A 13,048-nucleotide genomic window follows, 5' to 3' on the forward strand; every position below is an offset into this window, starting at 1 on the left:
GTGTAACGGAAAACATGGCGGCGCCGTGGTGTGGACATACTTAGGGCAAATTCAGTTCAGTCACAGAAACTTACTTGGTGTCAGTAATGATTATTTAGACACATGGTATTTTGAAGTAAAGTAACAGTCGGTGTCAGTATGTGGACGACCAGAAGAGCAGCAGGAGCTGCTCTGAAAATCCTCCACCACCTCCACCAATGCTGTAAACCCACAGCGCTGAGGAGGGGGACTGACGGGCTCTGCAGGTTTATGTCATCATCAGGACCCCCGTGGAGGCTCCTGTTCTTCGGCACGGATAACTTTGCTGTGGAGTCTCTGAAACTCCTCACATCCAGCAGGTTTGGAACTGACACAAAACGCTACTGCACACCTTCATGTGATGACAATATTATACACACACAACACTGCAGTATATAACGGTATTGTTACCATAATCATATGTTGTGTTGCACACTTTATTAGGACACAAACACACCCACATAAAGCTCTCTGAAATCAAATTGTCAAGTCACATTTTATTTAAATAGAGCCAAATCATAACAGAAGTTATCTCAGGGCGCTTTTCACATAGAGCAGGTCTGAACCACACAGTATAATATTATGTACAAATATCCAACAATTCACACCATGAGCAAACAGACAGCAGACTTGCAAGACAATGGCAAGAAAAAAAAATTCCTTTAAAGGGGAAGAAACCAAGAGAAGAACCAGGTTTGGGCGGCCATCGGCCTCCACCAAGGTTGACAGAGAAAAAGAAAGGACATAGCACAATGCTGGTTCCATATAGATGTGTAAGGTAATAAAAATTGTGGTGGTAATAATAATGATAATAAGCAACAATAAGAACAACAATAACTTGCAATCACCGATCCAGACTCTGCAGCTTGAGGGGAGAAACAATTCCTGCAGTAGAAACTGGAGAGGAGGAGCTGATTCTGTATCTAACCTCTTCTATTTTACTGCAGAAGAATTCTTGAAAATCATGAGCCATAAAGGGTGAGCAGCTAAGGGACAGCTGTGTTTGAGTAAGTTTAGCTACAGTGCCAAAAAGAAATCCTGGATTGTGTTTATTGTTACTGATTAAGTTAGAGAAATATGCTTCTCTAACAGCGGAGGGAGCATGTTTGTATTTACCTTTGTATTTCATTACACACTCGTGCCACTGGAAGTAGAGAGCTTCTGATTTTATTCAGAGCAACTTCCTTCAGTAAACCACCTTCTCCCCAAGATCTGTACATTGATTTGGATGCAAAAAATTAGTGAAGTTCCCCTTTTAAAAAAATTGTAAAAAAAATTTGTATATGACCAAAATGTTGCATAAATAAATGATTACTTTTTATCTATATTATATTATTGAGTCTGGTCACCTCATAATACTCAATAGTAATTTTTTAGAACCATGTGGCCTCTGTATTTACTGACTACAGAGGCCAAATGGGACACTGAATAGATTGTAAACACTGAATATTATATTTTTATTACAACAAACTTCCATTCAAATTGAAACCTTTTACTGATTTGTAAGGATCATGTCATTGTCTTGAACTTGTTCTTTGGTCAAATATTTCCGGTTTTTAATCCTAATTTTTCCAATTCCAGAGTATTTAATTTTGCCAAAACTCTTGCCCACCTGCTTGTGTAAAGACAACATTTAAGATTTTTTTGGTTTCTTTTGTTATCAGTCCCATTTCCGTCAGGGGCATCATTACCCTAATATTTGGCATTAAACCGTAATCTTTGTTAAATGTGAGTTTAAATTGCCATGTCCCAGTCTTTATTTCAATTCTAAATAAACTGATGACAATGGAATTTATTGGGCGTCTTCATCTTGCAGCTCATGCTTCATCATGTTGGATAAGGGAAGTGAGAGCACGATAACTAACCTCGATCTTGTGTTTGTAGGAGCTCCAGTGAAGACATCGTGGAGTCCCTTGAAGTTGTTACTCTCTCTGGCAATGTCCCAGTGAAGACGTTTGCTGAACAGAACCACCTTCCAGTCCACAGATGGCCCCCTGACATTGTGGATGGACAGTTTGATGTCGGGGTGGTGGTGTCTTTTGGCTGTTTACTCCATGAGAGACTCATCAACAAGTTTCCATAGTGAGTATTGTTTGTCTGTCAATGATGTGTTTGGACTGTTTCTGTGATCTGGTCTCGTTGCAAAGACCACATGATCCGGAACAGGTCACTGTAATCATATCTTCCTCTGTACTAAACCTAAAACCAGTCACTGACCAGTCTGACACAAATTTCATCTCATAGAAAAATACAACAATGGTTTAATTTTGGTATTCCTGGCCATCGTTACTATCCGTTATGACAACATTGTACTCAACTAAAATAATGGCTGTGATCTCAAACTGTGTCTACATGAAGCGGATCGATGTCCACATTAGCATTTATTTTCTAGATGTTTTTGTAGAGATCTCTCTCCACACTAAAACGCGTGAACAAAATTTAAAAGGCAAAGTCTCTTCTTCACTGTTGTGGTAATAATTGAGATAAACAGCACCTCTGACCAGATCATTATTTCATTGTTGGACATTGTCAAAATTAACATTAATACAGGTTAATGACAGCAGCTGTGCTGTATCATTGCAGAAAATCATCTTAATTTGTGGGCTAGTGGAGAGAGGACAGTTGCCTCGAATGATGCCTTATTTGGTAACATTATAATCCAGAGACCCTACCATCCGAATGTCGCAGCAGAAATCGCGACTCATCAGACCAGGCAATGTTTTTCCAATTTTCTAATGTCAAATTTTGGTGAGCCCGTCCGAATTGCAGCCTCAGTTTCCTTTTCTTAGCTGACAGGAGTGGCACCCGGTGTGGTCCTCTGCTGCTGTAGCCCATCTGCTTCAACGTTCGACGTGTTGTGCGTTCAGAGATGCTCTTCTGCATACCTTGGTTGTAACGAGTGGTAATTTGAGTTACTGTTGCCTTTCTATCAGCTCGAGCCAGTCTGGCCATTCTCCTCTGACCTCTGGCATCAACAAGGCATTTTTACCCAGAGGACTGCCCCTCACTGGATATTTCCTCTTTTTTGGGCCATTCTCTGTAAAACCCTAGAGATGGTTTTACGTGAAAATCCCAGTATATCAGCAGTTTCTGAAATACTCAGAGCAGCCCGTCTGCCACCAACAACCAAGCCATGTTAAAATTCACTTAAATCACCTTTCTTCCCATTCTGATGCTGCCATGTGATTGTTCTAATAGATAATTGCTTTAACGAGCAGTTGAACAGGTGTACCTAATAAAGTGGCCGGTGAGTGTATATACATTATCCCCGGAACAACAACAACATGGTGTTTGCCTGGACCTCTGGGGACACTACATATACTAGTCTACACAGAAAGCATTAAATTGTAAACTGTATGTGTGTATGTTGTCGTGGAAATCTCTAAGATCACCAGAGAATGTATCAATAAAAATATGACAGTAAAAAGTCAGACTACTTCTTACCTTTTTAAAAGGAGCTATTTCTAAGTTTTGCTATTGCTACATAGCTAACATTAGCATTAACAGCTGTTTACTTACCAGTCTAGAAGAAAAGTTGTGAGTTCAGCATCAAACTTCATTCTTTTACTCACCAAGAGCTGTCTCCAGACGTGGAAAGCAACAGCAGTGTTAACTGTTGTCTCTATCACTTCCTTTCTTCTACTAAAACTAGCATTTTAATCAGGTAGCCCTAGCTCATCTCGTCATTTTCCGTTAGCGACTCTCTGTAGCCTCCAGTCTGCCCCTGAAGACGTACTATAACCTCTTTTCTTGTAAACACAACGATGGCTTAAGCGCTTGTGAAGCGACAATCACCAAAAACCTGCTCCTGGCAAGAAATCACGTTTGGCAGCAGAGAACACTTAGGATAGTTATAAATAATAGCAAATAGTTATAAATTAATTACTAAGTTTAAAAATGCTTTAAACAAGGAGATGTTTTAATGTCTGTCACACTGTCCATGTGCTCTTTCTTTGCAGCGGTATTTTGAATGTTCACCCCAGCCTGCTGCCGAGGTGGCGAGGTCCAGCACCCATCTTCCACACTGTTCTGCATGGTGACACTGTGACAGGAGTCACCATCATCCAGATCCGCCCTCACAGGTAAACAGAGGGAAAACCTCTTAGTGTCTGTTTTTCCTTACTGCAAACAAACTGATGAAAAATGTCTTCACATCCCAGGTTTGATGTGGGCCCTATTCTCAACCAGGAGCTCCATCAGGTCCCTGATAACTGTACTGCTGATGAGCTTGGAGCTGTCCTAGCAACTAAGGGAGGACATCTGGTGAGTTGTTGGAACATGTGGATTTGAAGATGATTACCTCATCCTCTAACAGGATGGTAACGTAGCTGCTGTATTTGTATTCTTGATTGCAGCTGATTGATACGTTAAGGACACTGTCTGAAAGATTGCCGCATAAAAGGGAGCAAGGAGAGACCGGTGCGATATTTGGTACGTCGGTCTGAACTACATAAACACAGTTATACAAACATAAATTAAGAGAAATCCTTCACGCTTACATCTTCATTTCCTCCAACAGCCCCAAAAATCAATACCTCCATGAGTTGGGTGGTGTGGGAGGAGCAAACCTGTGACCAAATTGATCGTCTATATCGTGCCATCGCATGCCGGGTAATGAGGACTGATCTGGAGCAATATTCACTACATACCTACCTACCTATCTACCTACCTACTTACTATCTACATTTCTAAATGTGTTCTTCACGTTCCTGTGTACTGATGAATATTCTACTTGATATTCACAGACACAGACTGGTCACCTGTTACAAACTAATCTCTGTGGAAACAGATCGTAGGTTGTTTTATAAAACATGATGTCCCCTCTCTTATCTCTGCCATCAGATACCTTTGAGGACGACATGGATGGGCAAGACAGTAAAACTTCTGGATTTTGTAGGAAAATGTCACATTTCATTATCAGGTAAGTTTATTAAAATCAGATCTATTTAATCCATGAATATATTTACAGTAGGTGGTACGGTGGTGTAGTGGTCAGCATTGTTGCCTCACAGCAAGATGTTTCTGGATTTGAATCTGCCGGCCAGCCGGGGCCTTTTTGTGAGGAGCTTGCTGGTTATCCCTGTGCGTGCGTGCGTTCCTGCGGGTACTCCGGCGTCCTCCCACAATCCAGGGCAGTTTTTCCTTGAGTAGCAGATGTATTTATTCTCCCAGGATCAGGTTACTGACTTGTTGAGCATTTCAAACACTTACATTCTCCTGTTTGTTGATCTAAAAGCCAAACTTCACTTCCAAAAGTAGACTGTGTTCATAACAACTTTAGGAGAGCAATCAGCTTGAGATCCATTGAGCACTGCAGTAAGAAACATCCAATAAGGAAGCCAATTTTGAGGAATGTATTTGACACGCCAGTCTGTGGGAAAGTTGAAACATACCTGGCACAACAAATCATATGGGGTTATTAAATGGTCTAGAGGACTGTGTCTGTATGTGTATTTGCTGTTGCCCTGTGCTATACCAGTAATGTGCCATATATATATATATATTATATATGTGTGTGTGTGTCACTCACATGTTCTTTGCAGATGAAACGAGGAAACCTGTCCCTGGCTCGGTGACCTATCAGAAGGAGTCCAATACTCTGGCTGTCTGCTGTAAGGTCTGTCCAACTCAGTTTAATGACAACATACTTCAACTTCAACTCTAAAAACAACTGTAAAAAACAAATAACTTTGCCATTGTGTCTGGAATCTCCTGCATTCGCTGTCCACTTCTTGCTTTCTTAGTACTGCTGCCATGTCTTGTAACAGGTGAAGCCTCCTTGGCACAGAAAAAGCAGCAAGCAAGGTGCCCATATGGTGATAGCAACACCTAGTGTTCACAACAGGAATTGTTGGAGAGTCTGAGAGTCTTCACACATAAATGGAACTGTGTTTTAATTTAGTCAGGATAAATAACATTTTCATTTTAAAATAACTTGTGGGCCATATTAAAGTGTCGAGCAGCAGTTTGGGCACCCTTATATTAAAGGGAAAATGTTACTTCTTAACCCAGTTGGCGATTTTGTCTCTTTGACTCTGTGTCATGATTCTGTTTAAGAACACAGTGCCGGAGGTTGCCATTATTACTATTAAATTACTGCGTGGTTATGAAACATTATTTGATCAAAGGATACAAAAAACATAAAGTTAATATCTAACCATAGTTCTTGAACTGTAAACAATTTGATCATTTGATGATGTCTAGAATATCCTGATGTTTAATTACATTTTGAAAAAGTATGCACAGTAATCTTGCTGGCACTGTCCTTTTAATATTTACTTTTTATTTCACATGAAATATGTTATGAAATCATGTTCAATCATTATGAATAGTTTGAAAGGAGAAAAGAAGATTTTATCTTTACTTCCAAGACATACATGTAACATATGTATAGTTTCCATTGTCTGCTTGCTTGACTCATTAAATTCACTTCATCATACTCACTACTTAATTATAAAGCACTGAGTATGCCTACAATAAAGGCATAAATTATCCCAAAATATAATAAAATAAAATCATCATAATATACATTTCCACTGTATTAATTTTATTAGCACAACAAGTCATTTTTACTAAAAATTAAAAAAAATCAAAGTAGATTGCAGTTGTTGAGCTCAAACAACTAAAACAGAATTTGTATTAACAAGAGAAAGTGTTCTCAGCAGAGTAGTGAGTATTGACATGGCTCTGTTGATGTACTGATGGAATCAGTGCTGTGGGAATATAAATTATACAAAACCTTTGAAGACAACAGGTAAACATGGAGATCATGCAGAGATTGTATGAACAGTAAGCAGCAAATTAAAACGGGAGAAAATATAAAAATGGGGATGCTTAAGAAAATAAAAGAATAAATCCCTGATCTCTTTAAAAGCCTGTTTCAAATAAAGGTACTGTATGTCAACTTGATATTTTGTGTTGATCTTTGTTCCCTGTTCCAGGATGGCTGGGTGGGATTCAAGGCAGTGCTTCTGAAAAAAAGACTGTCAGCACTTGACTTCTATAATGGCTACCTGCATCAGACAGTGAAGAAGACACCCCATGAGACAGCTGGAGGACTGTTTGTCAGTAGACAAGGAGGAACTGAAGCACATCAGAAGAGAGAAAAATTAGTGTTGTGATGTTTCAACAATAATTCTATTCCCTGATGTGAACACTGCAGACATGACATCACCCAATGGAAATGACTTTAGTTAAGTTGTTACTCTTACTACTTACTGTCTGTTTTAGGACATCTGCATCTACAGTACACTTACTATATTAATGTATTTATACTGTATACTATAAATGCTGTTGGCTGGCATGCCAGGAACAGTCATTAAAGCTTTATCTTTCCCTATTTACCCAAAAGGACTTTTCTCTATAACTTGTGAGATTTGATTATTAAGTGAGATTTGATTAACCAGTCTTCTTGAATGTAATGTCATAGGAATGTTTGATTTTACTCTTTGTCGTAAGAGTGTGTCGACCCATGGGAACATACTGCATAACAAGCTAGCTGGAGTGGAGAAAATGCACATGAGGGAGCCTGCGGAAACATGGCATATGTTTTTTGGCGTATGGGCAAACTGAGCAGTTTTCATGGGAATGAATGGGGCGCCATCTTTAAAATAAGTATCCAGTTCTCCTTAATACATCTATGATAACTTCTGGATTTAGCTCAAAGAACTGCTTAACACATCCTAGCATGGCTGCTGACTTGTAGTCTGGCTTTAAGTCTGTTTGAACTGACTGCAGAAGCTGAACTCCAGAATGCATTTTTACACAGAATAAAAACTGTAGATCTCGTCCCCAATCTCCAACAGTGAAGTTATGTTACAAAGGAATCACCACTATGGAGAGGAGGAATGATTAGTGACCAGTTAACTTCTTCAACATGTGTACAGTCTTAAAAAAAATAATAATTAAATGTTCGAACAGGTTGTTCACTGCAGGGATTGAACAAAGTGGGGCAGGTTTAATGAACTGATATGGATGTTCTATTAGTTGACTTGTATGGCACAATGTCCCTCTTAAGAGGAGGCCAAAAGTATTGATATAAAACGTGATGATATGTTTTCCTAATTCCCAAATGCCCAGTCTGCTCATGAGAACATTCAATGCCTCATTGTGATACCCAGTTGGGACGACTATTTGGATCAGCAAAGAGAGCTGCTGTTTTAATATTTGTATGACCTGTGTGATTTACTTTTCTCTTCAGTACAGGACATTCTGCTTTCTAGTGTTGCTGGGTCACCAATAGCTTTAGCAGTAGCTTTATCATCTAAAGCACAATGGTCGCCAAATTTCCCTTTATGTGATAACACATACTCATCTGCCAAACCATGAGTGACAACCTCAGATGGATGAGAATTTTTAACTTGCTCCAGCACCATCAGATCACATAGACCTGAAGGCATGTAAAGCAGAGCATCACCTGCTGAAACGTTCAGTCATCCAGGAACAAAATGATGCCAACAGGCCTCTGATACCAACTTTCACAACTGTGTCTTTAACAGTAGAATATTTTTGGCTGGCAACTGACAGACTGCAACTTCGCTACAGTCAGCCTCAGGCCAACTCTTTTGAATTGGTGACATGTTCAAGAAGGGAGGAAAATGGTGTCTGGTTTTCATTCAGTTTTGGTACCAGATGAAAGTTACTAACCACATCAAACATCTGTAAACCACGTGAAACTAATTCTACAGACTCACCTCAATACTCATCAGCATGTATCAGCATTAGCTGACATCCTAAGAGGTACAAGTTTTTGCCCCAAACCGGTCGTCCCTGACTCATTTTAGAATCAGGCAGAAATTTTTTCAGACCAGTTGTGCTTTCACATATAGTTTTGGATACCCTGTGTGTGTGTGTGTGTGTGTGTGTGTGTGTGTGTGTGTGTGTATATATAAAGTCCGGTTAGGTTTAATGCTGCATTGTTATGTATGTATGTATATATATATATATATATATGTCTTATTTTCCTATTTCTTTCTCTAAAATTCAATAGATGTAAAGTCATATTCTATTTTGTTAAAATTTGTACATATATGATGTATAATTTTGAGATATTTCCAAATCAACATTGGTATCAACCTAAAGAAATCCAGTTGGACTTTAAAGGTATTATTTTCCTCACCTTACATTTTGTGTTTTTTGGTCAAAACATTTATTATTAAAGTTATCTCGTTGCTCTGAAGGTATTAGATTTTATATTGTATTTATCAAATTGGTACATCTTTTGTTATTGTTTTGTTTTTTTCTTGTTAAATTGCGTCCATGCATAATAAGGATTAAAACAAAAACCACTTTAAGAGCTTGTAGGAAATTAGGAAATGATTGTCCATGCTAGGGTTCCTTTCTATGGACCATACCACGTTATACTTTAACCAAGGGAACTGTCACTTGCACTTTCACTACCGTCTCAAAGAGCACGAAATACGAATGGCCGCTAATGAAGACAAGATGTTCCATTTAAAAATTGCAATTCCACATACAGCCATTTAAATTTATACTGAAGCAAATATCACATATAATGTTAGCTCTTACCGCCCCCCCCCTTAGTCCCACCCCTCTTGCAGCTGTCGAGTGGTAACGGTTCAGCAGAAGAGACTGCCATTTTACACAGGGACAGCTAGCTAAACCTACAAAGTGATTGACCACAACTTATTGGCCTATAGTAGTAAACTTGTTTTTCCAGAAGTACAGCGTGAACAGCGGTAAACTGTAACCAATCATCCAACACGGCTTTTTGTTTTCAAGCACGAGTCAAATAAACAGTGGCGTAAAAAACACGGGTAAGTTGGTCAATCCCAAGTTATCAAACGCTATTCTAGCAAGCTAACGTTACCATAACATACCCACGGTGTTTTAGCTTTCTAGGCACTTGTTGGCTTGATCATTTAGCTAGTGCTACTGGTTGTGATATAGAAGATACTTTTATGGTCTGAATGGTGGTTTGATAATGTGACAGTAATATGTTGACGAAATTACGTCATGACAGAGTTGGTTTGGTTTGCATAAATGAGCTATGGTGTGTGTTTCGGGTGCTGTTAACCAATAACAGTCCCACTATGGGGTTTTGCTTAAAAGCTTTTGAAAGGTTTATAGTTAACGTATATATGTGTATGAAAGAGGATGGTCTGGGCGTGATGTCACCTAACGCGGAAGTCGCCACTGTCACTCCTCCCACAGTCAAGACCTGTCATGGATTCACATGCAGAACCATTGCTAAAATGTTCAAAGACTGTTCTGTAACTGACCACACTAAGTGATGCAAAAGACTAAACGGTAGAAGTCATTACACACTGCTCAAGTCTAAAGAGAAGTAGGCCTATAGTTAGGTGCTATTTGTACAGGATCTGTGTATGAAATGTTAACCAAGCACACATTAAAAATAATTAATGTGTGTTTTAAAAAGAAGTATTTAAACAAACCTTACAACCAGGATGCTATCTGTATGTGGCGGACAAATCCCACTATGAAATATGACCATATGGCCATACAGTAAGGACTCAACATTAAAACTTTGTCTACATTGAGTTGTATACATTTTAAAATGCTGTTTTTGTGCTATCGTTTTAGCAGAGTAAAAATAAATAACAACAAATTAGAACAACAAATAAGAACATCATAAAAATGGCCAAACCTGCCCTCTTTTGTTGGGAAACAACAAAACTGTCAACATCTGGTATGGAGTGGAACAGACAACCTAGCTGACCAAGTCTTTATTTTATGATTGCAACATTGACTGATAAAATCAGTGTAAATTAATGACAGCTGTGCTGTATAATAAGCTATTAATGTTGTAAAAAATCATGATCACAGAACTGGGTACACAACAGAAAGTTGTCTTCTTAACTTTGCTGCCACACAGACTTCGTCTCTGACTATAGGCTACAGACTCAGCTGGTTATTCTGCTGAGTGCCAGCCCATTGTTACACCTCTGTTCAGCCTCCTGCTCTCTGTGCTCACATGTGCTGTTTAATACAGCTAAATTTATGTCATGTCATGTCATTCAAAAAGCTGTTCTTGAAAGGTGGTTAAGATTAGGATTGGGTTTAGAGATAATTGCTATAAATCATATTGTTGTCAATACCATTTTATGCCACTGATATAATGATAATAGCATAATAATGCAAGTACACCCTTTCAGATAGAGCTTGTTGATTCCATGCAATGTCTGACCAGTCACTTAAACACCAAGAAGAAACACCACAGATAATCTGTGTACCAAGTCAGTAGCACTAACCTGAGTCGTTTTTCAATGCATAGTTGTGTAAATAGGAAACCGTGTGTGCTGTTATTTTACAGGGACTGCTACTGGTAGTATGGCTCTTACTATACCTTATAACCACCAGGGCTGTCAACAAATATTCTAAATTTGAATATAATCGAATTGTAAAAAAACATTCAACATTTGATTGTGAATATTAATATCTAATTGTGGAGAAAAAAAGCAGCAGGACCATGGCTGTCTGCCTCATGATTTTTGGCATGGGCCTTGGCTACTGGACTGAATGCAGTTCATGATGGACAAGAGTCACACAATGTCACTTTCCTTGATAGAAAGTGAAATGTAGCTCAACCTGAAAAGAATTGGTAAAGAGAGCAGAGAGTTCACAACCAACTGCACTGCAGAGAGAGTGAGTTGCAAATACTTAGGATTTTGTTCAGTACACAGCAAAATTGTGGAACCATGAGATAATATTGCATCATGTTAGATTAGATATTTAAATGGTTTGAACCTTTGTTGTTTCTTTAAAAGGAAGGATTGAATGCCCCTTTCGCCTTTTTTTTGACAGTGCTGCTAACCACTGCTACACCTATGTTTCAGCTTATGTTCAGTAGACTGTTGATGCTTGTACCCTCTTCCATCTTTATGAAATCTCACAAGGCAGTTCCTCACCATGTGGAACCATGTTGCATTAGAGAAAACCCAGGCCAAAACTGAGAAAGCCTTGGTGTTCGCAGGTTATTTTATAAACTTGTTTGTGCAATTAGCTTTAACTTGAAATCGGATGTGTATTCACTTTTGTTGCATTTAGGTTGTACATAGGAGCCCTTTATTTCAATATAGTCTCAGTTTTGTTGTATACTGTATTTTGGTGAAGTCACATTCTTGGATGTGGACGGTTAACTTGGTTAAATGACACGATGAATGTAATGTTAATCAGTGAAATCCACTGACACTTGATTTTGTGTAATTAATTCATGGAGAGGTCTGTGCAAAGTAATCTGATATAAACACACTCTTCTTCCTCCTGAGAAAAACATTACTCTGTGCACTGTGACAGAAATGTTACAGATGTGCTCCAGGTCTGAAGTTACAATGTTGAATATCAAAATAAACTGATGCAGAAACTGCATTGCCTGTCCAGGCTCTTAAATTAAGCCTGATGTTAGTGGAGGCACAATTTATGTTGGGACACCCTCGCTGTAATGCATTGCTTCAAACCCTGAACAGGAGAGTAGGTACAATTATTAGGATACATAGGTACAAATTACTGCACACCTGATATACTAAGAAAACTGTTTCAGGTCTGCAGCATAATCGGACATGTTGACATGTTTAGTATCGCATCATTTTTGCTCAAGACATGACTTGGTTAAGGGACATCATCATGATCTGACTTTGCTGCTCCCAAACAGACCAATAATATGTTGGGTCAGTACAGTTGACTGCTGCTTTAAGCCTGCAGTTGAAACATAGATGGTTACTGCTGGGCCCCCCTCAGTGTGGATAAAGTGTGCTCTGCTAGGCCAATGGGGAAAACCCTTAAGTGCCAACTGGAAACCCACTGAACTGTACCACTGAGAGCATGTCACATGTTCTGGGTTATTTCATGAAATAACCTAGTCCACCCCGGGTGGGCTAGAACCTGATGTTGCAGTTATGTGGCATGTGACTGACAGTGACTGGTTTGTTGAGGAAACTAGCAGGGGATGATGAAAAGCTTCATGTAGAATGATGAGAAGATAAGAGGAGATAAGAGGATATGTGTTAAGTGTTAAGAGTGAGGACAAAACAAATCAGTTTTTGTGGCAGTG

The 13,048-nt window shown here is 39.0% G+C and overlaps 2 protein-coding genes across 3 annotated transcripts in view; both read left to right on the forward strand.

Moving 5' to 3' along the window:
* On the forward strand, window positions 1–7,357 carry mtfmt (mitochondrial methionyl-tRNA formyltransferase). Its single transcript, XM_022743321.1, has 9 exons — window positions 1–338; window positions 1,903–2,100; window positions 3,978–4,100; window positions 4,179–4,281; window positions 4,374–4,449; window positions 4,538–4,629; window positions 4,861–4,939; window positions 5,562–5,635; window positions 6,960–7,357. The coding sequence occupies exons 1-9, from the start codon at window positions 139–141 to the stop codon at window positions 7,137–7,139; spliced, it is 1,125 nt and encodes a 374-aa protein (XP_022599042.1). The 5' UTR covers window positions 1–138; the 3' UTR covers window positions 7,140–7,357.
* A 2,243-nt stretch (window positions 7,358–9,600) lies between these two features.
* celf1 (CUGBP Elav-like family member 1) overlaps window positions 9,601–13,048 on the forward strand; it is a 37,030-nt gene continuing 33,582 nt past the window's right edge. For both annotated transcript variants that reach the window (XM_022739972.1, XM_022739981.1), the window contains exon 1: window positions 9,601–9,794. The gene's annotated coding sequence lies outside the window, so the exon portion shown is untranslated. The remainder of the gene's footprint in view (window positions 9,795–13,048) is intronic.

This window comes from Seriola dumerili, unplaced genomic scaffold (genome assembly GCF_002260705.1).
Source record: "Seriola dumerili isolate Sdu_G_001 unplaced genomic scaffold, Sdu_1.0 BDQW01000003.1, whole genome shotgun sequence".
In the NCBI taxonomy this organism is placed as follows: Eukaryota; Metazoa; Chordata; class Actinopteri; order Carangiformes; family Carangidae; genus Seriola; species Seriola dumerili.